This window comes from Narcine bancroftii, chromosome 2 (assembly GCF_036971445.1).
Source record: "Narcine bancroftii isolate sNarBan1 chromosome 2, sNarBan1.hap1, whole genome shotgun sequence".
Lineage (NCBI taxonomy): Eukaryota > Metazoa > Chordata > Chondrichthyes > Torpediniformes > Narcinidae > Narcine > Narcine bancroftii.
Genome location: NC_091470.1, coordinates 365,976,957 through 366,004,656, shown reverse-complemented (window position 1 = coordinate 366,004,656; position 27,700 = coordinate 365,976,957). Strand labels below are relative to the sequence as shown.

Below are 27,700 nucleotides of genomic sequence, written 5' to 3'. Positions count from 1 at the left end.
CATGGGGGGAGCTGGGATGTGGCCTGGGATCACGGGGGGCAGCAACCCGAAAAAGTTTGGGAACCACTACATTACAGTAAGGCCTGAAGCAAAACCTAGAGAAAATCAGGAAAGGAATGCAAGTTGAAAAATATCCACTATGATCTGCTTTACTGAGAGCCTGTGTCAGATTTTTGATCAGCACCTCTGGCATGCATCACTGACAAAGATTGCAGCATATCAATATTATGCACCTCAATGCAAAATGCTGCTTTGTCCATCAGTCCAGTTTGTTTATGCCGACCAATTTCTCTATGCAAGCTACTCTCATTTGCCTGTAAGGTATCGGCCTCTAAATCTTTCCTATCCATATAATTCTCTAAATGTTTTTTTAAAGATTACAATTGTGCCCTCGTCTACCACTTGCTCTGGCAGCTTATTCCACAACACACTGTGAAAAAGGGTGTCACTTTGGTCCCTTATAATTATTTCCTTTCTCACCTTAAATTATGCCCTCTAATTTAAATCCCTCTACCCTCAGAAAAAGACTGATTATTTTACCCGATCGATGGTAACAGTTTTATGTACTCTCCAGCTTTAGACTCCCCTTCAATGGAAAAATAACTGATTTATCTTATCTAGAATGCTCAAGATTTTATACGCCTCTACAAAGCCTTGCCTCAATCTCCCATGTTTCAGTGAATAAAGTTCCATCCCATCGAACCTCTTCTTATAACCCAAGCCCACCAGACTCAGAAACATTCTTGTGAATTTTTTTCTGCATCCTTTCCAGTTTCGTGGTAACTTTCCAAAAGATGGTGACAAGAACGTCACATAATACTCCAATTGTGGTCTCACCAACATTCCTACTCCAGTTTTCAATGCCCTATCAAGCAGGAACAATTGCCTTCTTCAACTTTTGAGGAAATGTGCATTTGTACCCTTAAGTCTCTCCATTCTTCAAGGCATTACCTTTCTCGATCAAAATCCAGTCCAACTTAAACCTACCGAAGAGCAACACCACAAAACTCGTTGAAGTTAAATTCGATCTGCCATTCTTTGACTCACTTTCCCAGTTCAAGTTAATTTTGTTGTAATCTCAGATATTTTCCCTTCATGGCCATTATAGCACCAAATTTGATGTTATCCACAAACTTATTAACCATGTCATTAAATTTGTTCTTATAGATATCAAACAACAATAGACCCAGTGCTGAATCGTACGGCACACTGCTGATCTCATGCCTCCCATGTGATTATTCCTTTTATATAGTACACTATGGAGAATGCACTATAGAAATTTCAGTTCTGACTTAAAGTCAGAAATTCTCCATTGCCAGCCATAGTGCATTAATTACATTACAATTGTGAGGTACACAACCAAGTAGCATTGGGAAACTTGCATGTAAAGTTACTTCACAGGGCATCGGGTGAAAACTATCCTAACTTGAATCGACTTTTTTTAAAACCTTTTCCTTCTTGCAGATCAGCCATTTGGACACATGCCTGTTTGGCACAACAGAAAAAAGTCAATTTCAACTTCTAAGCTCTAACATCAGTTTCCAGACTGTTCAATTTTAATTCTATGCTTATTTATTCCCTGATACTTAAAGCCAAAATAAAATTCTCAACTATTTATTAGGTAACCATCAATACAACCTAGAAGCTCTATAAAACTCCAGTTTGACCACAGTTGACATATTGTGTTCAGCTTTAGTGAATGTGGAAACTATGAAGTGAGTGCAGAAGAAATTTACTGGGATGTTGCCTGAATTGGAGAAGGTGACGTTTGAGGGAAGGTTAACTGAACAATGACAGCTGACTTACTAGAGATCTACAAGAATATGAGAGTCATAAGGCCCTTTTATAGTGAAAATTAGCAATATGTAAGGACTGGTTTCCTCTGCCTTTAACTTGCTTCACTTTCCTCCCTAAAAGGTTGAAAGGAGGATGGGCTGGTCCAACTTGCTCTGCGTTCCTTCCACCTCGGGGGGTAGTATCAGAGGTGGAGCGAAGTTGCTCCATCTCCTGCATAAAAAGAGTGCAGCTGAAAGCTGCTCTAAACGGAAAGTAAGATGATTGACATTATACTGACAGCCTCGTCACCCCGCTGCGCTGTCACAGAGTGGCCGGTGGAGCTGTCAGGGTGCGCTTGCTCACTTCACATGATCATGCTATCTACTCCCTCATGCTGCCCATGCTCTCACCCCACTCCCTGCCAGTCTACCTGATCCCTCACGCTGCCTGCTCCCTCATGCTGCCCCTTGGACAAAATGGCCAGGGCTCTGCAAGCTCCTGGCGGCACCTCCACTTCATTCAACGCTGGGTATAAGGGGCTTGCAGATTCCGTTAACAGCACTGTGGGATGGGGGGCTGTCAGCCAGTAGGGCTCATGCAGTGGGGTGGGGGAAGCTGTCAGGCAGCGGGGCTCAGGCAACGGGTGGGGGGGCTATCAGGCAGCGGGGTCAGGCAACAGGCAGAGGGGCTTTCAGGCAGTGGGGATCAGGCAGCAGGGTAGAGGTAGGGGTCTGTCAGGCAGCGGGGCTCAGGGAGCGGGGCAGGGGGCACGTCAGGACACAGGGACGTCAGGCAGCGGCTCAGGGGTCTGCCAGGCAGTGGGTTGGGAGGCTGTCAGGCAGCAGGGTGGTGGGGCTGTCAAAGAAAAAAGCCTTAGCTCTGCTAACCTACAATATATTTTCCAATCCAGGCAATATTCTGGTAAATCTTGTCTCAACCCTCTCCATATCTTCCACATCCTTCCTGTAATAAAGTGATCAGAACTGAACACAATATTCTAAGTGTGGTCTCACCGGAGATTAATAGAGCTGCAACATTACCTCACAACTCCTGAACGCAATTTCTCTTCTTATCTGTTTAGCAATCTGCTTGGCGACCTTGAGAGATCTATGTATTTGGACCCCAAGTTCCCTCCACACTATCCAACCTTTAACCCTTCCAAAATACATAACCTTACATTTATCCAGATTAAACTCCATCTGCTATTTTTCCACCCAACTCTGCATCCTGTCTATGTTCTGTTGAAACCTACGAAAGCCTTAAACTCTATCCCGAGTACCTCCAACCTTCATATCATCTACAGACTTACTAACCATCCCTCAATTTCTTCATCCACGTGATTAAAAATCACAAAGAGCAGGGGTCCAAAGACAGACCCCTGCAGTTCTCCACAAGGTACTAATCTCCAGGCAGAAGCGTCGCGTCTATTATTACTCCCTGCGATTTATCGGCAAGCCAATTCTGAATCCATACAGCCAAGGTCCGATGGATCCCATGCCTCACGACTTTCTGAATGAGTCTCCCATAGGGGACCTTGTCAAATGTCTTACTAAAGTCCATATACACCACATCAACTGCCCTACCTTCATCAATATCTTTTGTTACTTCTTCAAAAAACTCAATTTGGCTCATGAAGTAAGACCTTGACTTCACAAAGCCATGTTGACTATCCCTGAGAAGATTGTACTTCTCTAAATGCTTGTAAATCCTGTCAATGAAAATCCTATCCAGGAGTTTTCACACCACTGATATAAGTCTCTCTGTTCTAAAATTCCCTGGTTTCTTCCCATTGCCTTTTTTTTAAAAAAAGGAACTACATATGCCATTCGCCAATTTTCCAGCACCTCCCCTGGGCGCAAGTAGGACGCAAAGATCATCGCTAACATAATCTCTTACCCCTCTTCCCATAGCAATCTTGGGTATAACTTGTCCAGCCCTGGGGGCTTATCAATCTTGATGTTTTTTATGAAGATCCAGCCCTTCCTCTTTTCGTATCACAACAAGGTCCAGCATATAAGCTTGTTCTATTCTGACCTCACCTCAATCAAGGTCCTTTTCTCTGGTGAATACTAAAGCAAAGTATTCAATTAGGAAATCATGAACATCCTCCAACCTCCTTTTTCCTCAAGCGGCCCTATCTTCACTCTCCTCATCCTTCTATTTTTCATGTATGCACAGAATGCCTTGTTTTCCTTAATCTTGCTTGCCAAGGCCTTCTCATGACCCCTTTAAGCACTTCCAAGTTATCTCTTAAGTTCCTTCTGGCTACCATATAATTCTCATGAGGGCATCCAGTTTTTCCTAAATCTAATGTATGCTTCCTTCTTCCTCTTAACTAGCTGCCTCACCAGTTTTGTCAACCACGGTTCCCTTTCTTACCATCTTTTCCCTGTGGGACAAACTGAACCAGAATTCCGCACAAGTGATCCCTAAACATCTTTCACGTTACTTTTGTGTTTTATCCCGAGAAAATCTGTTCCCAATTTACTCTATCAGGTTCCTGCCTCATCCCCTGGTAATTAGCTCTTCCCCAAGGGGAAGCCAGATAGTGTGGGACTTTCTTCACTGGAGGGCATCGGCACTGGACAACAAAGATTTTGCTTCCTGAACGCTTTTGGGTGTATTTTATGGATTTTGGGCTGCTGATCACAAAAATCATCTTAAAATGTTCCTATCATGTACCATTTTTTAAATATAACCTATTTTTGTGATTTAATGTCACATTTTAAGTTGACTTCAATACCACCTAAAATGACAGAAGGAGAAGACGAAATGAATTGACCCAGTATGTAAAAGTGGATGACACAAATTTCTTGTTTATTTTCATTGTGTGATGACATTGTTTAATGGGTTTATTGTATCTTGTATGTTAAACGTTGAGTGGGTGGGGAGGGGGGTGAAGGAGGGAGGGAAGGGAGGGGGGAAAGCAGAGAAAATGTCACTGTGTATATTCAAGAGGGAAATGTTTGTGTGTATTTTGGTCAGTATGGTTCATAATGTGAAAAATTTTTTAAAAAGAATACAAAATTATGCGGCGTGGCAATGCAGAGGATCTGAACAGATATTTTCTGAAGGAGCTCTCCAAGGAAAGTATTAAAAATACAGTTTCAAAGCTCAATATCAGAATTTCATCATCAAAAATGGATAAAACTAATAACAAACAGCCATGGCAACCTAAAACAAAAACTGAAGAAACAGCAGCTCAGCCAGGAACATAGAGTGAAAGCCCGATGAGGAGTGGCACAGAAGGGACCATGGGACCGGCTGAACCCGGCAGAGCTTGGGAGTTGATCCAAGATATAGCCAACATCTTGAACAAGATGGAAACTTTATGCATTCACTTTACGAGTGTTGAATCAGCTACAAGAGACATATCGGAAATGATATTGGAAATTAAGGAAATTTTTAAGACTTAAAGGAACGAATGACGCTAGCGGAGGCTGAGCTGGACAAAACAAAAGACAGTCTAAAGACTAAAAGAAAAAGCAAAAACATGGGAAACAGACAGAAAAGGAATGATGGACAAGATCAACCATATGGATAATTTCAGCAGGTGTAATAAATTGACTAAAAGAAGGAATCAAGGGGTGAGCTTTTTTGAAACATGGATCCAACAACTGCTGGGGCAAAACAAGCTAAATGCAAGCCTGCAAATTGAAAGGGCACACCAGACCCTCGGACCCAGAAGAACTGGCGATCAACAACCACGACCGGTCCTGGTAAGACTTTTAAGTTACCAGAATCAGGATGAGATCTTGGGAGGAACATGTGAATATTCAAAAAAATAACAATGACCCATTAATGGTAGACTACGAAAAAATAATGTTTTTCCAGGACTTTAGCCCTGCTTTGGTCAACAAAGAAAAGAAATTGGCAAAGTAAAGAGACAACTGCGATCCAAAAAACTTAAAATACTCAATAATTTACCAAGCGAAGCTAAGGATTGATGTCTCAGAAGGCAAGAGAAGAATTTTCAAGAATAAGGAAGAAGTGGAAGAATTTTTACAAAAGCTGTGAAAAGATTAAAGCTGCCAGATAAAAAGACTGAGAAGACAGTTTTAAAATGGGACTAACTGAAAAAAGTATTGAACCATCTAAAAGAAAAATAAATCATCATAATATACATGGAGAGCTCTAGAGAGAAATGAAAGTTGAAAGGAAAGTGGCAGGGTGGGAACTCCGATCTAAGGGGAAAAATGGCACCAGGAGAGGTGCGGTTTTTAAAAATGGCACTAAAGGGAGTGGTTCTTCTTTTCACGTGCTTCCAAATTTTACTGCTTACGTCACCGTGTGTGTGTGTGTGTGTGTGTGTGTGTGTGTGTGTGTGTGTGTGTGTGTGTGTGTGTGTGTGTGTGCATTTTTAAAGAAGAAATGTGTATGTTTCTTAAAAGGGAAATGCGACAGTATTATTTGGAAAATGTTGGAAAGATTTTATCGTTATGCAATATTTGTTTGTAAAATGGAATGGATAAAACACTATAGTTTATAGTCTTAATATTAACAGGTTAAATGGGAAAGCGAAAAGAAAAATGGTCTTGGCATACCTAAAGAAATTAAAGTAGATATAATCTCTCTGCAGAAAATGCATCGTACTAAATTGGAATATGATAAATTGAAGAGAGGATGGGTGGGAGAAATAATATCATCTTCTATTTGATTTAAAGGCAAGAGAAATAGCGATTCAAATTAATAAAATATGCCAGTATTAATAAAAGGCACATCAATTGCTGGGCCAGAAGATATGTAATGGCACATTGTAAAATTTATGAAGAAGCATGGAAACTTATGAATATCTATGTCGCAATAAAGGTGAAGCCTTTATGAAGGATACCTTCTTAAAAACAGCAGAGGGAAGACAAAATATATTGGTCGAAGTAGATTTTAATTTTTCTTTGGAGCCAATATTAGGTAAATCTGCAGAAACACTAACCATATAACTATATAACCATATAACTGTTTACGGCGTGGAAACAGGCCATGTCGGCCCTTCAAGTCCACGCCAGTTCACTTGAACAACTCCACTAGCTTCCCCCTCCTGCTCTCCGCCCATAACCCTCCAACCCCTCACATCCATGTACACAACCAACCTTCTCTTAAATGACAGAAGGGACCCTACAGCAACTATCTCTTTTGGAAGATCATTCCATTCTGCCACCACTCTCTGAGTGAAAAGCATCCTTTAATATTTCACCTAAAGTTTTGCCCCTTTACCCTTAACATGCCCTCTTGTTCCAACCTCCCCTGCCCTCAGGGGAAAGAGTCTATTTACGTCTACTCTATCTATTCCCTTCATAATTTTAAATACCTCTATCAAATCCCCTCTCAGCCATCTACATTCCAATGAATAAAGTCCCTGTCTCCTTAATCTTTCTCTGTCATCTAGGCAACATGTCAAAAATCACCATTTCATATATGAAGCATCTAAATCTTATCAATATATGGAGGCAATTAAATCCCACAGAGAGACTATTCCTTTTACTCAAGGGTACACGATTCATAAACAAGGACTGATTTATTTTTAAATGTCTGCCCAGCTAAAAAGTAGTGATATAAACAGATTAGCTAGTGAGGCTTTTATCAGATCACACCACTAACATTAACTATTGCAATAATGCAAACACAAGAAAATGTATACAGATGGCATCTCAATGCCATGTTACTTAAAAGAACAGACTTTTGCAAGTTTATCAAGAGACAGATAGAAATATTTTGTGAAACAAATCAGCCATCTACTAATTTTGATATGTGACACACTTGAGGGGACAAATAATATCCTATAGAAAAATCTTGAGAGAATATATGGCATATATAAACAGTTTGGAGAAAGATATTATAGAATTAGAAAAAAATCAAAGAACAGGACTACAAGAGGATAAAGACTACTGGAAGAAAAAGCTAAGATACAATACTAAGTAGTAGAGATACAGACCCTCGTGGAATCATTCTCAAATGCTATTTTTACAGTACTACTAAATGTAAACCCAATAAAAATATCATATAAACTAATTTTCATGTTAAATGCTGATACTCGCAAAAACGTTAGCTAATAAGTTTTGATAATATCTATCAAAACTGATACAAACAGACCGGGTAGGATTTGTTAAAGGAAGACATTCCTCAAATAGGCTAGGATAGTTATTTAATATAATAATATAATTTAATATAATATAAAATTCGAACTGAATCCAAGTATTACAGTCTCTCTGGATACAGAAAAGGCATTCAACTATTTGGAATGGCCCTTTCTGTTTAAAACACTGGAAAAATTTGCCATAGAAAAAACATTTATAAACTGGATAAAAACTTTCCATCATTCACAAGCTAAAATTATAACCAATAGTCAGCAGTGTTTCCCTTGAGTAGATCGAGTAGCCAGGGATGCCCCCTGTCCCCAGCACTTTTTATACAAGTGATTGAACTGCTTGCAGAGATAATAAGAATGGATCCTGATATAAAGGGCTTTAAATTGGACAGTTAAATTTTTGGAAAAATTACAAGGAACATTAGAAAATATGGAAGAGCATCTGGCTGTAAAATAAATATGGACAAAAGTGAGATAATGCCATTGATACATTTAGAATGAGAAAGGTATCAAAAAGGAAGTAAATTTAAATGGAAGACTGATAGAATAAAATATCTCAGAATAACAACCGACAATAATCTACAGAATCTAAATAAACTAAATTTTGTTCTTCTTATGGGGAAGATAGAAAAAGATCTGCAGAAATTGAGAGATTTGCCGATTACTTTAGAGGGAAGGGTTAATTGCATCAAAATGAAAGTAATACCAAGACGACAATATCTTTTTAATCGCTGCCTATTCCATTACCTAAAAACATATTTAAATTATGAAATAATCATATTAAACAGTTCCTATAGAATAACAAGGTACCAAGAATTGCATTGGAAAAACTGACATTGGAGGATTTAAACTTCAGGACTTTAAAAAATACTACCTCGATGCACAGGCTAGATTTCTCACAGCCTTAATTGTGGAAGACAGCCCCCCCCACCTTGGAATCAAATGAGAATGTACTCAATGAGGGCGGGGGAAGCAAAGGAATCAATAATAAAAAAGGCAGATAACCGCATACTAATACATATGATCAGAATGTAGGAGGAAATTGATGAATGTATAGGAAACAAAGTAGGTATATCAATAAAGGAACCACTGTATAAAAATGTGTTATTTCCTATAAACAGAAGCAACAGAATAATGCATGATATGAAAAAGGAATAACATATATTAAAGACTGTTACACAGAAGGAACATCTTTTATCCTTCGTACAACTAAAACATAAATATGAGTGGCCAATGGGACCTTCTATCGTTTTATACAGCTAAGATCATTCCTAAGAAAAAGATGGGGTCCAGCGTTGACCCCACGTGAAACTAGTGAAATGGAACAAACAGTATGGATTGGGAAAACACGCAAAAGTGAAAGTGCAAAACCAGGTTTACAGAGGTCAAGGAAAAGATGGGAGTCAGACTTGGGTGTAGTAATCCCAAAAAGAAGCTGGTCAAATTGGTGCATGGACAGTATGACATCAATTATAAATGTAAAATATGGACTAGTTCAGTATAATTTTTTACACCAATTATATCTTACTCCATAGAAGTTAGATAAAAGCAGAAATTTCAGAGATGTGTTTCAGATGTGGGACTAAAACAGGAATTTTTCTACATACTACATGTAGCAAAATGGTGAGGCTATTTTGGCAAGATATAGCAGAAAAATTAACCAGGATAACAGGAATGGCCTTCGTGGGCAACCCGGAACTATATCTACTCGGCAATTTTATTGAAATAAGCAACAAATTGACTAAATATCAAATCTCATTTATAAAATGCACTGGCGGAAGCAAAAAAATGTATAGCAATCACTTGGAAGTCCAACTCCCTCTACTTATAGCACGATGGACTCCGGAATATCTATGGGGGGAAAAAATACCTATAATTTAAAAAATAAGTATGACACTTTTGTTAAGATCTGGCAGTGATACCTAGACCACATAAAGGCCCAAACAGAAACATACCAAAAGGTGATTTCCCCAACTGCATTCTATTTATTTAAAAGATATGCAAGCTCTGACGGTGTGCAGATCTGTATGTATAGAAGGGGAGAGGGAGGGAGGGTCTGTTTTGTTTTTAGTGTTGTTTGTAAGAAAAGTTTAATATATTGTGTTATTGAAGATTTTATTATGTATACTTCTGAAAAAAATACAAAAATAAAATATTCAAATAAAAACATACAAAATATGAAAGTGCAACATGACTGAAAATTTATTTTCTGCATTTGCATTTGAACTTCTTCCTAGTTGATATTGGTGCAGTCAGTGACAAACAGGGTGAAAGGTTTCCCTAGGACATTGAGACCATCGAAAGCTGCATTAGGGCAACTGCAATTCATCAATGCTGGCCGTCTATTGTTGGCACTGACACGGGAGGCATCAGATGCTGAGTACAAACAAAAATCAGCAGCAAAATATTTTTAGGTCAGTTGAACAAACGCCATGTTTCAGCATCATTATTCCATTAAATATGCTAAATTCAATAAAAGTTAATATAAGGCTTCTCCAGCTTCCTACGTAATTCAGCAAATCTGAAATTATCTTTGCATTCAGCTTGAACTTGTTTATCATAACCCCCAATTTTTTTTCAGGAAGCAAACCTTTTGAAAAAAATTATTGTTGAGTGCAGTCAGTCTTTTTCTGAGGGTAGGGAATTTAAAGCTATGGGGCATAGATTTTAGGTGACAGGGGAAAGATTTAAAAGAGACCTGAGGGACAGCACCCTCTTCAAACAAAAGTGGTGGATATACAGAACAAGCTTCCAGAGAGAGTGGTAGAGGCGGGTGCAATTGCAATGTTTAAGACATTTAGGCAAGTACATGAACATGAAATGTTTTGAGAGGTATGGGCTAAATGCTGGCAAATGGGACCAGCTTAGTAGATAACTTGGTTGGCATGGACAAGTTGTGCTAAAGCCTGTATCAGTGCTCCAAAACACTTCATGACTACATTTACAGATGTATTGCTGGTTTATTGTACAAATCTTTATGATAGGTTTTTGCTATTCCCTCTTTTTTAGATTTTTTCCCTTTGGAATAGTTCCAATAATTTTATTTTAAATACACACATCCAACTCATTACCATAGTTTTCCAAAACTCCATCCATTATGACATACTCTTTTATTCTCACTACAGGAAAGAAAATAAATCTAAATCAATGCAGAATAAACAAATGTATGGAGATGATTTACCCCAGTGATATATTACTACAAAATGTTGGCGCAAATTTTCAGCTCTGAGAGTGCAGTGTGGTATGCAGTTGCAATCACCACAATTCAGGAAGAGTAAGGTTATACTGGAGAGACTGCAGAGGAGATTCATCAGGATCTTGCCTGGACTGAAGGACTTTCATTATGTTAAGAGACTGTATAGGCTAGGATTGTTTTCCCTGGATCAAAGGCAATGGAAGGGTGACCTCATGGAGATGTATAAAATAAGAAACATAGATTTGGGAAAAAGATTTTGACTACTCTAAGTAGAGAGTATCAAAAACAAGAGGCCACCTGTTAAAGTGAGGATAAAAGAAATTTTAAAGGGCATTTGAGGGGAAAGTTTTTTTTTAAATACAGAGTAGTTGATATCTACAACTCACTGCCAAAGATGTTGATGGAGAAAGAAAATTTAGGTTTTCAAGATTCTTTTATTGTTATGTAATAAAACAAAAAATGTGATATTACACAAAATTTTCTTTAGTCTACCATAAGGCAGACAAAGATTCGCCAAAAGCACAAATTATTCGCCACCTTCACAGTCAGAGAAAGAGAACCAAAAGGGAGGTTGCCAGAGACATTAATCCCTTTCAAATTGCCTTATAAAATGGGGTTAACCGGGCAATTTATTAGGTTAAATACCCAGGGGCAGGGCTATTTGAAAGGGCCGAACAGGGCAAGTCCAGTCAAAATTTACCTGGGTCCTAGACCTACCTCGGAGGTGGTCATGGAACCCAGTAAAATTATCCTCCTCTGCATATTTGACAGGGGAAATGGCTCACCCAGTTACTCTCAACTTTAAGCAGAAAGGGATCAGAAAGAACATAGAGATGAGGGGATTCCCTGTAGCTGTGTGATGCGTCACCCACCATGTCATCGCAGGGACGGAATCCCCCTTAAATTGCAATGTTGGCAATTTAACAGGTAGGTTAGTCTGCTATTTGAAAGGTGCACCAGAGGCATACACTACCCAGTAATCTCACCTGGGTCCCAAGAGGGCTTCCTGGGTGCTGGAATTTGAAAGCGCCAACTGAGAGTCCATGGATTCACCTTCAGTGCTTCTGCAGCAACTTAGCCTTTTCATTCCAAACCATTGGCATCCTGAACTCCAGATCCAAATCTCCGACACAATCAGGAAGCCTTCAGTGCCCTCAGCACCCTCTCGCATCTTAGATCTAATACCTGGAACCCCTTAGCCAGTCTCCAGCAGTCTGCAGCCTGGTGCAAGTCCCTTGACTGCAACTGCCACCAGCCCAGAGCCTGCTTGGGTTCCTCACTTCAAGTTCTTCAGCCTCAGAGCCTCTTTCTATTCTGCCACCGTGGTCACCATCCCGTGGGTTGACTCCCCTACTTTTCCTTCTCAAACTAGGGGTGCTCTCCTCGTTTTCAGGTCCCCTGCAACAGTCTTCTTCCCTGGAGTCTGTAACACCTCAAAGCCACTGCTGATCATAGGCACCGCTATCTTGGGTAAGGACCCTGCAGTCACAGAATTTTAAAATAAACCACCGTTGGCTCCTTTAACAGGCCATTTAAAGCCTGTGTGGAGCCATCAGCTGTCGGACTGAGAGGCTGGACCAATGAGGTAATGCTGTGTCTCCTCCCTTCATTTTCTGTGGTTCTGAGCGCTGCCATTACAGCAGCTCTGGAAGCACCGCTATTTTTTTCCTTACATTTAACAGACATTTAGACGAACATTTAAATTGTCAAGAATGAGAAGGATACAGACCAATGCGGGCAAATGGGATTACTATAAGAGGGCAAAAAGGTTGGCATAGATGTTTTCTGTAATATTCAATTCTAGGATCCCATGACGAAATATTTTTGATATCCTGAAACATTCAAAAAATGTTTTAAAATCATTAAAAAATTATCAAGCATTTCAATGTTAAAACAAAGAAAAAGTTGAAAACATGTAAATAATTTAAAATTCCGAAACTACACCTTGATTGTTCATAACTTTTTTTAAAAATCAGATCTGACTTGGAGAAAGTACTAAGTGCAGGGGAAATTACTCAACATCTCAGTTCACAGCTGGATTCAATCTGGATCTTAATGCAACAGCACAGCAGGTAATCCACTATCTTATAGCTCCCTGCATGTTATAGCTCCCAGACATCTTGAATTTGCAAGCGCCTATGCAGTGTTACGACCCCAAAGGACCCAAAAACCCAGCAGCAATAGGTATTCAACAAACAAGTGGTGAAAAACTTGGATTTTAAAACAAGTTATTTTTAATCAACTTTAAACATGAAAAGTTCTTTGGTTCACAGTTCAATCTCACTTCTCCCTCTTCCAAGTTCTCTGGTTGCAGGCAATCACCATACCGTGCACAGAATTTAACATGTATAAAGTTCACCAGGCTTGGTGCTTGAAAGGTCAATGTTTACCGCTCAGGAAGATTCTTGTAGGGTTTGCAGAGATATTTGTTGCTCCAGGATTTCCACAACTGAGGTACCACCACTGGTCACCTCAGTGTCTTGCTGATGAAACTTGCCCCATCAGGGTCTTCTAGATGGTAACTTCTTTCTTCAAGCTACCACAGAGTTCCATTCCTTCCTCTATTTCAAGAGAAACATCAAACAGATAGCACTTCCAGCCATCTACTGCTCTGGAACTTGCTTTCATCAGTTTCAAACCGTTTTCCCTGGATTGTACTTTTCAGTTGCCTGTCACACTGACTGACTGACTGAGCTGTTAACTCAGCTCTCTCTCAACCAACTGCAACTCCAAAGAGAGCATGTGACTCATGTCTTGCAAAACCCCCACCTTCTCCAGCAAACAGGAGTTCTTCCTTCTGTTCCCATCATCTGTCATTTTAGGTCTCTTTCTTTGGCTTGGCTTCGCGGACGAAGATTTATGGAGGGGTATGTCCACGTCAGCTACAGGCTCATTGGTGACTGACAAGTCTGATGCGGGACAGGCAGGCACGGTTGCAAAGGAAAATTGGTGGGTTGGGGTTGGGTGTTGGGTTTTTCCTCCTTTGTCTTTTGTCAGAGAGGTGAGCTCTGCGGTCTTCTTCAAAGGAAGTTGCTGCCCGCCGAACTGTGAGGCGCCAAGATGCACGGTTGGAGGCGATATCAGCCCACTGGCGGTGGTCAATGTGGCAGGCACCAAGAGATTTCTTTAAGCAGTCCTTGTACCTCTTTTCTGTCACTCCAGGATAACCCTTTTTTTTCCACTTTATCAAGGCCTGTAATCTCCCCTACTCCATCAAGGATATCAGGACTCTGACCAAAAATTGCTGGGTCTGCACGGAGTGTAAACCACGCCTCTACCAGCCTGAGCAGTCACACCTGATCAAGACCAAGACCACTCGCCCCTTTGAATATCTAAGTATGAACTTCAAAGGCCCCCTACCCTCTATGAACTGCAATGTGTACTTCATCAACATCATCGATGAGCACTCGCGGTTCCCATTTGCCATTTCCTGCCCGGATATGACTGTAGCTACCGTCATAAAGGCTCTGAACAATCTGTTCACCATTTTTGGATACCCCTGCTACATCCACAGCGATAGGGATTCGTCCTTTATGAACGACAAGTTGCGTCAGTATTTGCTGTCCAAGAGCATTGCCTCTAGCCGGACCACCAGCTATAACCCCAAAGGGAAAGGCCAGGTGGAGAACGAGAATGGCACAGTCTGGAAGGCAGTACTACTGGACTTAAAGTCAAAGGGCCTCCCTGTCCCCCACTGGCAATAGGTTCTCCTGGAGCCTCTCCATACTATCTGGTCCCTCCTGTGTACGGCCACCTCATGAGAGACTGTTCACATTCCCCAGGATATCAGCATCAGGAACAAGCTTGCCTACCCCTAGCTGATATTCATCCTACTCCGTAAGTTCGTGAGGACACACAGGTCTGACCCTCTGGTCGAGAGGATCCATCTGCTTCACAATATGCCTATGTGGCATTCCTGGATGGGCACGAGGACACGGTATCTATTCTGGACATGGCACACGCAGGAGCATCTGGACCCCCTTCCTCCAACCAGCTGACAGGTACGCCCTCCCCCTCCAGCTCTCCTGGCCCCAACTTTCCAACCCTCACCACTCCTGCCAATCCAACAGTTGACACTTGCACATCCCCACCCCCTCAGCCCAGCCAAGTACCCCTGTCAGGCCAACTAGGATGGACCAGCCAGAACCGATGGAGACCACTACCAACCCCTGGACAGGGATACACCAGTCACAACACCAGACAGACTGAACTTATGAGAAGAGGCTAACCACAACAGTCACCTTGGGACTTTCTTTTTTAAAAAAGGGGGTGAATGTGGTGAAACCACTATTATACATATTTGTCATATGTAAATAACTTGACCTTTCCTGGTTGACCCTGCTCTCACTGGCCAGCTTGTGACTTCTCCCCTTTCTTCCCCACAAAGGTTGTCATGCCACAAGCCTGCCTCCAGTTCGAGTCTGGATCAGTGTGAGCAACCAACACAGAATGCTGTTCATCTCTTGTAAACAGAAGCCTTCAGTTTCAGCAACTTTCAGACTTTGTGTAATTGATCATGCATCATTGATATTATAACAGCTCAAACTACATCATCAAGTGTGCTGACGACACGACCGTGGTGGGCCTTATGAGTAAGAATGAGGAGTCAGCATACAAAGATGAGGTGCAGTTGTTAAATTTAACGAACTGGTGCAAAGCCAACAACCTGTATCTGAACAATAATAAAACAAAGGAGATAGCTGTGGACTTCAGGAGGGCCCAGGGGGTTGGACCACGCTCCGCTGATCATTGATGGCTTAATTGTTGAGGTCGTTAAAAGTACCAAGTACTTGGTGGAGAATCTCACCTGGCCCCTTAACACCAGCTCCATAGCCAAGAAAGCCCAGCAGTGCCTCTACTTCCTGCGAAGGCTGAGGAAGTTCATCTCCCACCCGCCATCCTCACTACATTCTGCAAAGGATGTATCGAGAGTATTCTGTGCAACTGCATCACTGCTTGATTTGGAAGCTGTACTACCTCGGACCGCAAGACCCTGCAGAGAATAGTGAAGTTAGCGAAAATTATTATTGGGGGCTTTCTTTCTACCATTAAAAACATCGACAACTTTCAATGTAAGCGAAAGGCAATAAACATTAAGAAGGACTCCACACATCCCCCACATAAACTGCCATCTAATAGAAGGTACCGTAGCACTCGGGCCCTTATATCCAGATTGGGTAACAGATTTTTCCCCCTTAAGCTATCAGGTTCCTGAATTCCCAGAGCATATGAGGATAGTGTACTGTGGGCTTTTACTGTATACATCTTAATATTTTATTATTTCAATGTGTTGAATTTCTATTCTAACTTATATTTATGTAAATATGCTCCATGGTCCTGGAGAAACATGGTCTCTTCTTTACCATGCAAGCATGGTGTGAACGATAAAGAAAGGTGACTTGACTTGACTATACATTAGGATGGATGATTTAAACTCTTCCATCATCCATACACAGGAAAAAAAAATGTTTTTTCTGATAAAGTGAAAGGGCAAATTTAAATCAGCAATATAAATAATGAACTGAGATTACAAATGTTAAAAACAGCAATGTAACTGATTAGGCCTGGATGTGCCACATTATTATTAATTACTTGAAACTTTTTTTTTGTAAGTACTAACTTTTCTAATTACAAAGAGATCTTCAAGCCACTCAAGAAACTTGAATTATAGAACAGTTTATTCCCATCAGTGGAGGAATTAAAATAACCTGAAAGCCTCTCCAGACCAAGGATGCACCTTGAAAACTGCAATATCTACCAGACTCAATGAAATCACTTTAACCTGGAGATAAATAAAGTTCACTATTATTCTTCGCAATGTATGTTGGTTCGCCAAAGTGAGAGATCCCATCCATGTATGCACAGCCATTAACTTGCGAGGAGCAGAACGCGTTTTTAGTACGTGGGTAAAAAAGCGCTGAATCAATGGGAGATCGCAGTAGAGCAAAGGTGGGGCCCAAGGCTGGCTACACTGACTTAGCTTTGTTGAAGTTGGGGTCTGAAAACGATAGCAGCGATGTCGATCTACCTTCGCTGAAGGTGGATTCCAAGTCTGGCTGCACCAACTGGCTTCATGGAAGTCGGGATCTCAAAAAACAAGCAGTGATACCGTTAGGCCGCTGCATGAGGTGATTGGACCTCAGTACATCGAGCAGCAGCAAAGGGGAGTACCCAGCACAAGAGCAGGTAAGACCTGATATAAACCTAACACATCACGTAGCGAAGCTGCCTGTTCGATGGGCAAGAATAACTGCCAGCCGTAAAAAAAAGGGCGTGGTCTCTGTATGACAGGCACCTACTCGATCGGGGTCAAGAGTAAGGCCTGACAGAGAGCAGAGCCCTCGACCAGTGACGAAATTGTAAGTCCTCTGAATAAATTGGAGGAAATGGTGACACCCATGGTGAGTATGTTTCCGACCACATCAAAACATGAGGAGGGCATTTATGATTAGGCATGGGACAATGAAGGGACGGTAATGGAAGCCAAGTCACCAATATACTGCTCAGGCCAGTCAGGATGAGAGCCATATACCGATTATTGCCGCAAAGTTTGTAGCACCGAAGGCTATCGGTCAGACACTAGAGGATGATATTGCGGGGTCAATGGCTTGTATGGTATCGAACGGTACTAGAAGAATCCATCAAGAAGTACCCCTGTCCTGTAAACTGCCCTCTATTGGAGGTGCCCAAGGTAAACCCCACAATATGGGAAAATTTGAATGTTCCCACAAGGGCAAAAGACATGAAATTGCAAAGACTACACAGGTCACTGGTTAAAGGTATCACTGCATTCGCACATACGCTCTCACACAATTTATCGGAGACCCAACAAGACGCTGTGCGGCTGTTATCCCATGTAAACTATGAACTGAATGCCTTCAGGAAGGAGCTGATTAAGCCCGACCTAAATGTAAGATACGCTCATTTATGCAGACCATCTAACCCTGAAACAAAATTTCTATTTGGTGATGATCTCAGCAAACAGGTGAAAGATTTGAATAAACAGCAGAAGGCAGTGGCTGGCATGGTCAGAGGTCCAAGAGCACAGGCAAGAGAACCTGTTATGTTTCACCCCTATCACAGGCATGCGGGGGAATTTAAGCGGGTTATCCAAGGCCACTTCCCCCTCTAAGCGACAACAGCCAGCAGGCCTTTTTTAGGGCAATGCCCTCCATGGAGGCAGCGGGATAGATGGTATAACATTACTACTGATGCTTCTATTCAGCAGACAGTGAAGGGGTATAAAAGTGAATCTGATCCCCAGGAAACCCCTCCGATAAGGAGGAAGGGTCTATATACATACATATGCAGACCACAACTGACGGAGGCTATGCGTGCCGAGATAATGGCGTTAAAAAAGAAAAACGTTATCGAACATTGTAGCCATCAAAAACATTAGTGTACATCATTTATCCTCACGTGACCCAAAAGAAGTGGCGGCCCTAGAGTGATACTGGAACTATCAGATCTGAATGAATATGTCTCGTACAGGCATTTTGAAATGGATAACATATTCTGTGATGCCGCTGTTATGTAAGGGATATTTCATGACCGTGATAGATTTACAAGACGCATACTATTCGGTCCCAATCTGCGCAGTGTACAGAAAATTCTTAAAATTTACCTGGAAGAGAGAGCTATGGCAGTATAAGGCCTTACCAAATGGGCTGAGCTTGGCACCCAGGGCATTTACCAAGTTACTGAAGCCGGTGTTTGCGAGGCTCAGGAAAGAGGGGCAGATCGTTCGAGGAAACAAAAAAGGCAGTAGCAGCTGCCTCGAGATTATTAAGCCATGTGGGGTTTCTTATACATCCCGAGAAATCAGTGCTGGTGCCTACTAAGAGGTTAAAATTCCTCAGCTTCATTATTGATACAAAAGCCATGAAAGTTACCCTGCCAGAGGATAAAGTGGCAGCCTGCAGAGGGCTCATGACAGAGTCTCATCCCTCCATAAGAAAGGTGGCGAGTTTGATTGGGAAACTGGTGGCCGCTTTCCCAGCGGTACAATATAGTCCGCTAAGTTATAGGTTCCTGAAAAGGGACAAAATTTCAGCTCTTAAGGCAACTAGGAACATTTTGACATGGCCATGAGGCCAGATCCAACTTGGCATGGTGGATAAACAATATCTCGCTGGCTTACACAAGGATCGAGCTCAGAAAGGGACCTGGAGATCAGGTCAGATGCTAGTGGCAAAGGTTGGGGAGCCACACATCTAAAGGTCTCTGCTGGAGGCAGATGGTTGGACAGAGAGCTCAAGGAGGCCTCAAAATCAGGTATTAATTATTTGGAAATGTTGGCAAGTTTTTTTTAAGCACTAAAGTCTTTCTGTGTGAGGGAAGCTGAGGTTCAGCAGTGGCCTACCTCAATAATACAGGACAAACACCCAGAAGGGCCTGATGTCCAAAAAATTCAATGATAGCACTGAGTAGACTCTGGGTAAAAAATAGCAGACACCTTTAGCATGCCAGAGAGGTTCCGAGGTTCGTGTCCTGGCTGTTGGATTGGTCAAAATATAACTTTTATGCACTCTGCTCGCCTTGGTGGCACAGTGCCTGAATAAGACACAGGAAGACGGTGCCACGGGATTGCTGGTTGTGCCAAATTGGCTTTCCCAATTTTGGTTCCCCAAACTCCTTAGGCTTATGGTGGGGAGCCCATTGGTCATCACAAAATTCAAGGTTCTACTAATCCAACCGGTGTCAAAAATATCTCATCCATTGTCTCACTTAAGTCTGTTAAGTTGCAGGATCAAAAAGAGAGGACTGACATAAACGACCGCAGCTTAGAACTCTTGTCATCCTGCGGGCATCTTGGAAAAAGTCTACACAAAAACAGTATGCCTCCTATGTGGGGAAATGGAAAAAGTACTGTGCCCAAATCAGACTGAATGAACAGTCAGCCTCTATCAGAGGCGTACTGAGTTTGCTAACCAATATGTTTTATGTGCAGGGGCCAGCTACACCGCAGTGAATACAGCAAAGAGTACACTGGCTGATTTCTTGGCGCTCTAGGACTCTGAACATGAGATGATGAATCAAAAGATTCATGAAAGGAGTGTTTCACTTGCATCCTCCATACCCAGATATAAAGAAATTTGGGACGTAAAGTTTGTTTTGGACTATTTAAGGCTACTGTCACCAACTTCCAGTTTGGACTTGCATAGCCTGTCCCATAAGTTGATAGTGCTAGTAGCCTTGACATCAGCCAAGAGGGTACAAACTTTGTCTTACATTCACATGGACTATATCTGTTGGGAGGGGGACTGTGTAAGCATTCAAGTTACAGACATTTTGAAACATACAATAAGGGAGAATTGGGACAAAATTTTCATTGTATGCATACGGAGAAGATTAAAGATTATGTGTTTAAAAAGATATGTTGTATATACAAAACATATTTGACTAAATGAAAAATACCTCTTCATATGTTATTTTTAAAAACTCATCAGCGGGCTACCTCCCAGACATTGGCCAGATGGCTGTGGGAGTTCATGAGAGTGGCTGGAGTGGATATTTCTCAGTTTGGGTCCATTCAACTAGACAGGTGGCCACCTTGGCAGCCAATAGGGCTGAGCTTCCTATATAGGATATCCTCCACCAGGTGAGATGGAGAAATGAGTGAACATTTAATAGGTTTTACGATAAGCCTTTAAATTCAGAGGGCCAGAGTTTCACGGCTTCCATCCTACACGCAGCAGATTGACAAAGGCCACAGACAGGAGACCCATCGAACTGATTATGGTCTGTCAGACCACCCACAGGGGATAAACCACTGAGCTAAAAACTCTCACGTAGGCGAACCAACATACATTTCGAAGAAAAAGTTAACATTAAATGACCACTTACCTGTGCAAAGTTTGATCATTCTTATTCGAGCAATGGGAGTTGGTGAGTCAAGGTGCCCATCTCACCCTCCCTTTTTGCTTGTTTATGGATAAAGATGTTTGTTATGTATTAAATAATGATCAGTCACAGGCTTGTGTTATGGTTTGTTTGTCTAGTTTAGCTCATTTAAGTTCAGTGGGTTCTCCCTTCTGGATTGTAAAGGAATGGCTGTGCATGCGTGGATGGGATCTCTCACATTGACTCACCAACTCCCATTGCTCGAATAAGAATCATCAATCTTCATAAAGATAAGTGCCCGTTTAATGTTCCATTTCAGGTACATTAGTGAGATAATTTATTAAGCCCTATTTCTTTGGGATCACGTGGAAAGCCAGACAATAGACAATATTATATCACCCACCTGATCCTCAGTATATTAGGTTTGTAAACCACTGAGAGCCAAATTTGCCCAGAGTTTATAAATGGGTAAAGTTCATAATTCACCAAATAGCACCAGTATGTCTCACATTTGAAATTATAGTTCTGACATTTCTTAACTTATGGAAAAAATAATAATTGTTTCATCTGTAAACCTACTCATAGTTTAAAATCCTCTTTTCCTTGACAAAACAATTAAATTGATGAGTTATATCAATAAAGTCCACTTCAAAAGACAATTTGATACTTATACAACACATGTGTTTTGAGGCTATTTAGGGGCTTCTGACATTAAAGATAGCCTTAAATTTACTTGGAAGGAGCCAATGTTTGTGTATACACCATCAGTGTAGTCTATAGAACATAATGATCACACAGAGTAGAGGAAACATTGAGAAATAAACAATTCCATACATTGAGCTTCAGTGAACAGGTATCCATTCTTTGACAATTTATTGTCATATCCCTCTCAAAACAAACATGGTGCAGAGACCATTTCATTTATTAATGGCAGAATGCTTACATTGTAGAAGGTCATAGTTATAGCTGTTTACTGAAAATCTGCAACACCAGTCAAAATCTAATCCCATAGGATAATTCAAAAATGTTATACATTCACACATTGTAATTATCAAGACAGATGTCAATTGCAACTACCAAAATATATAAAACTCAAGATTAAACATTTTCCCCAAAGTTTTTAAAAATCACAGATGGCATATTACAAGTTATAAAATGTCAGTCATACAATACAGAACAGGCCCTTCATCCCAATTTGTCCATGCCAACCAAGTTGCCCATCCCGGTAGACCCATTGTTTCTGCATACTCCTGCCTCAACTACATCTTTTTTCCCCACCACCCAGGTCCTGTCCCTTCATCCCTATATCCATGAAACCTCGCATGCCCTCCATCATGTCAAGAACTTCCAGTTCCCTGGACACAACTACTTCATTTTCATTTTGGACATCCAATCTCCGTACACCACCATCTCCAACACTGAAGGTTTCAAAGGCCTTCATTTCTTTGTCAACAACAGACCCAACCAGTCCCCCTCCCGTTCCACCTTCCTCTGTTTGGCAGAATTAGTCTCACCCTCAATTACCATCTTTGCCTCATCCCACTTTTTCTAAGCCATGGGTACTTGTTGGCTATGTGTAACAATCCATGCTATAAGCCAAATACAGACAAAGTTCAACTCTTCCTCTGCTACATCAACAACTACACTGGTGCTGCCTCCTGCACCCATGATAAGCTCATCAACTTTATCCACTTTCCTGTTAACTTTCACCCTGATTTCAAATTAATTTAGTTCATCTCCAGCAACATTCTCCCCTTTTGCAATCTCTGTCTCCATCTCAGGAGACGCACTCTCCATGGATATTTTCTAGTTATCACAACGACACCAGGTCTCCCAAAGAGTTTTGTTCCTTTTTCTCAATTCCTCCATCTCCATCACATCTGCTTCCAGGATGACGTCCTCCAATACACAACATTCGAGATTACCTCCTTCTTCAAAAAATATGGCTTCCCCCTCCTGCCATCAACTCAGCCCTTACCTGTATCTCCTCTATTTCCCACTGATTTGCCCTTGCCCCTTCCGGCTCAAGATGCAACAAGGACAGGATTCCATTTGTCCTCACCTACCATATCACCAGCCTCCACATCCAACATTGTTATCCTCCCCAATTTCCACCACCAACTATATGATCCCAGCACTAGACACATCTTTCCCTCTCCTCCCTGGCTTCCCACAGGGACCATGTCTTCCGGGGCTCCCTCACGCGTCATCCCTTCCCACTAATCTCCCCTTTGCAACTACCCTGTGACCACAAGAACTGCTTCACATGTACCTACACTTCCTCCCTCACTATCATTTAGGGCCTCAGAAGTCCCTCCAAGTGGAGCAACACTTCACTTGTGAATTTGCAGGGTCATCTACTACATCTGGAGCTCCCATTGTGGCCTCCTCTATATCAGAATGTAAACTGGGAGATTGCTTTGTTTAGTAGCTTTATCTGTCTAATAAAATAACAACTATCTCCCAGTGGCCAACCATTTTAATTCAACACACCATTCTCACACTAGCAAATCTAAACATGGCTTCACACACTCAAACCAAGGCTACCCACAAATTAGACGAATAACGCCTAATATTCCATCTGGGCACTCTCCAGCCAGACAGCATTAACGTCAACTTCTTGAACTTCCATTAAAACCCTCCTGAGTCTTTCTCTATCCCTCTGGCTCTTTTCCTTCAGCTCCCCACCCTCATCCCTTCCCTCTCCTTTCAGAGAGTTATCCCCCTTTCCCAATGCCTCAGCTTTTCTCTCTTCTACTGCTCCCCTACCCAATATCCACCTGTGACCTCTCACCTGCAACCTGCACTCATCCCCCTGCCCCTTCCCCCCCCCCACCTTTTTAATCCAGACTCCTGCCTAATTTTTGCTCATAGCTTGACTCAGAGCTCAGGCTCGAAACGTTGGTTAGATGTTGCATGATCTACTGAGTTTCTCCAGCACTTTTGTCTATTGCCTATCTAAGCCATTCCCATTTGTCTGCACTTGAACAATATCCTTCCAATCCTTTATCAATATATTTATCCAAATGTCTTTTAAATATTTTAACTGCTTCTTCTGGGAGCTCTTTCCTTATATGGAACCCCATGCACAGAATCTTTGTGTTGAAAAAGATGCCTATCAGATCCATGTTAAATATTTCCTTTCTCACCTCAAATATATGCCCTCTAATCTTAAACTCCTACCCTGGGGAAAAGACCGACTATTCATCTTTTCACTATCCCTCATAATTTTGTATATCTCTATAAGGTCACCCTTCAGCTTCTTGCACTCCAAAGACCCCCAGCCTCTCCCTATAACTCAGTAGCTCCAGACCCAATTACATCCTCATGAATCCATTTTGCACCATTTCCAGTTTAATAACATCTTTTCGATAGCAAGGAGACCAAAATAGCACAAAGTATTCCAAATGTGGCTTTATTAGTACAGCTGTAACATGCCATCATTACTCCTTCATCCAAGGCCCTGACCAATGAAGCCAAGTGTGCCAAATGTCTTTTTCACAACCCTGACTACCTTGGTTACTACTTTTAGGGAACTATCCACCTGCACCCCTAGGTCTCTCTCTCTTCCACAACGCACTCCAGGACCTATCATTTACTGGTAAGGTCCTACCCTGGTTTGACTCGGTAAAATACAACAGTTCACACTTATCTGAATTAAACGTCATCTGCCACTCCTTGGCCCTCTGACTTGGTTGATCAAGATCTCATTGTAATCTTCAATAACCTTCCTCATTCTCCACTATTCTACCAACTTTAATATCAACTGCAAACTTACTAATCATGCCACCTCTATTACATCCAGGTCCTTAATGTTAACTCCAGTTTTAAAAACTGTACTTTTTTTCATGACCCATCTAATCACGTCTTAAGAAAGATCAAATGAAATAATCTCTAAATCACTATACCAGTATCTTTTGCTGCTTCCTTGAGTTGAAGAAAGTAGAAATACTTCCATTAGCAAGTACCAATGTTCTATTTGTACTCATCTGAAACCATTGGTTCATATAGGATGGCACGGTTTGCATAGCAAGATGCTGTTTCAGCACCAGGAACCGGGGTTCAAATCCTGCTGTCTATAAAAAGTTTGTATGTTCTTCCCATCACTGCATATGTTTCCTCTGGGTGCTCCAGTTTCCACCAACTGTTCAAAACGTACCAGGGGTTATAGATCAATTGGGTGTAATAGGGCGTCCTGGGCTTGTGGGACAAAAGGGTCTGTTGCCTTAAATTGTAGGGTTGGTCCGATATTAGATATTTTGCTACAGGTAATGCTGGCTTGAAGGTCTTGTTACATTAAATTTTACAGAAAATTTGTGCTGGTATGAAATGTGATTGCAATTCTTCACTGAAATCTTTTCAAAAATAATTTACTCCAAGGTTTTTACAATAGTCAATTTGGATTCCAATTTAAACATTAAATTTAAAGAAAAGAAATTGGGAAGCTATTTTAAAATTCAGGAATAGAATGTTTGTCACATGTCCTGATAATATTGTCGTGCTGTATCTCTGAAATTTGAGAATGAATGGGAAAAATAATTAGATTTACAAGTTATTAAAGTTATCAAAACTACCAGAAAGTAACAACATAAATGATAATTTTGATCATTGGTTAACTGATCATTTCATATTATATTGACATAATGATTGATTTTGCACAGTTCTACTCACCAAGCTTACTAATGTTTCCATCATTTGTTTGCCAATAACATTACTATTCTCTCAAAAGTTAAATACTGGAAATCAAAATATCAGGTACATTTTCCAATAACAAAATGTGATTCCGGAACTGAATAATTTATTGCCACATGTTCCAAGACCTCGAATTGCGAAAAAAAATTCCAACAAAAATGATGGTTAATGGAATAAACTTTTCCAACTCAGTGTCCGACAACAATTTCCCATTACAATACACTAATATTTTACCCACTATCCTCCTCTACAATTTCCCTACTTCACTCCCAACAGATGCTGTGATTTTTGCTCACACACAGCACGAACTCAACGTAGATGCTTTTAATCATCTTCGTATTAGAATTTATTTATTTTGTAGCTCTAAAAAACATGAAGATACCATAGATTTCAACATATAAGTTGAGTCTTTAAACCATAAAAAGCACTCAAAACACAGGGGTCAACTTAAATGGCAGATACAAAAATGAGACTGAATCAAAAGTGTCCAAATTACCCTTGACAGTTAGCAGTCAGACTATATATATATATATATATATATCTATTGAATATCTGGGATGAATTTGAATAAAAGTTATACATCGATATTTACTACATACTGGTCTGTTGCAATGTTTACAACTAAATTAATCAGTGACTAAATCGAGGTGCATGTTGCATTTTACCTTGAAAATTAAAACTCTATGTTCTTAGCAATATTAACACAAAAAGTGACCGTGCAAAACTACCGTAAAACCTTTTTGAAATTAGATGATTATAAAAGAAAACCATGGAAGGTCACAGCAAAAACACAGTGCATAACAGACATTTAACAACATCAATTTTGTTTATTTTGCTAAGAACTTCATCTGAAAGCCCACGGAATTTTGCAAAGAGCCACCAAAAGCCTGATCCTGAAACTAATTGTGATGTTAATTATATTCAAATTTAAACTTTTTCCACAGGTGTGTGCTTGGTGAGGGATTAACCAGTATGGCCAACATAAAATATATTTTACAACACAGGAGACTGCAAATGTTGGAATCTGTAGCTAAACAAAATCTGCTAGATTCGTTCCAAACCAAAACTCTTCAGCCTGATGTAGAGTATTGACTCAAATTGTCACATTATTTTTCTCCCTCTTATGCTGCTTGACCCGCTGAGTCCCTGCACCAGATTGTGTAAATACGCGTGCCAGAGCTTTCCTCTCCGCCTGGGTCTCCCGTTTTGGTGTCCCAGCGGACATAATGACTGACCGAGGAGCGGAATTCACCTCTGCCCTATGGATCAAGCTCTCTAAGCTCCTGGGAACCCATCTCTATCACACCATGGCCTACTACTCACAGGCCAACAGGCTGGTAAAGGACTTCCATTGCCACCTCAAATCAGCGCTCATGGTACAGCTCAAGAAACCCAACTGGGTAGATGAACTGCCCTGGTTCTCCTGGGGATACACACAGCACCTAAGGACGACCTTAGAACCTCCTCTGCTGAACTAGTCTATGGCGAGACCTTTGCAGTCCTGGGCCAGTTCCTTCTTCCAGCACCCAATCAAGCCACCAACGTCGCGGTCATCCTCAAGAGGTTGCAAGACAAACTTGGCTCCCTTGCACCACCGCCACCATCGCGACACGATCAGCCACCCTGCAACTACCCCCAAACTTGTCCTTCTGTTAGTAAGAGGGGCATTGACTCCCCTTCAGCGCCACTATAAAGGACCCTACAAGGTGCTGCAAAGAAACGCATCCACTTTTACACTCGACAATGGGACAAGGAGGAACTATTCACACTGAACAATTTGAAACCAGTCCAAATGCACATGTCCCAACCAGTACAGGTCTCCCCACTGGTACAGAGGGGTTGGCCTCCGAGACAGCACACCTCACCCTCAACGCATCGCAAGACCATTGGTGCCGGTTCTATGAAGGGGGGGGGGGGGTGTTATGTAGCAACGTACATGTCTGAGGTGGCGAATCAGCCCCACTTGTCACGCTCGGTCAGCGAGGCAGCCACGGCAAAGACGGTGTCGCGAGACCGTCTCTTCCGGACCAGGCCAGAAGGGCACGTACGCACTTGTGTCATCATGACGCAAGAGCCGGAATGCGGGGTACGGGACAGGAGACGGCCTTAAA

At 41.4% G+C, this 27,700-nt stretch overlaps 1 protein-coding gene and 1 long non-coding RNA gene across 10 annotated transcripts in view; one reads left to right on the top strand and one right to left on the bottom strand.

Annotated features, from left to right (window-relative positions):
- LOC138755836 (uncharacterized) overlaps nt 1–16,940 on the top strand; it is a 32,388-nt gene extending 15,448 nt beyond the window's left edge. Inside the window, exons 3-4 of the long non-coding RNA XR_011352585.1 lie at nt 13,031–13,126; nt 15,442–16,940. This is a non-coding gene — a long non-coding RNA (uncharacterized lncRNA). The remainder of the gene's footprint in view (nt 1–13,030; nt 13,127–15,441) is intronic.
- The window catches only part of stk3 (serine/threonine kinase 3 (STE20 homolog, yeast)), a 564,172-nt gene that overhangs the window by 405,804 nt on the left and 130,668 nt on the right, over nt 1–27,700 (bottom strand). Inside the window, exon 1 of one of the 9 annotated variants that reach the window (XM_069922530.1) lies at nt 15,862–15,900. The exons of the other annotated variants lie outside the window; for them this stretch is intronic. Coding sequence (XP_069778631.1) covers nt 15,862–15,885 — 24 coding nt within the window. The 5' untranslated portion in view covers nt 15,886–15,900. Of the gene's footprint in view, nt 1–15,861; nt 15,901–27,700 lie in introns of those variants that run through there. 9 annotated transcript variants of the gene reach the window in all.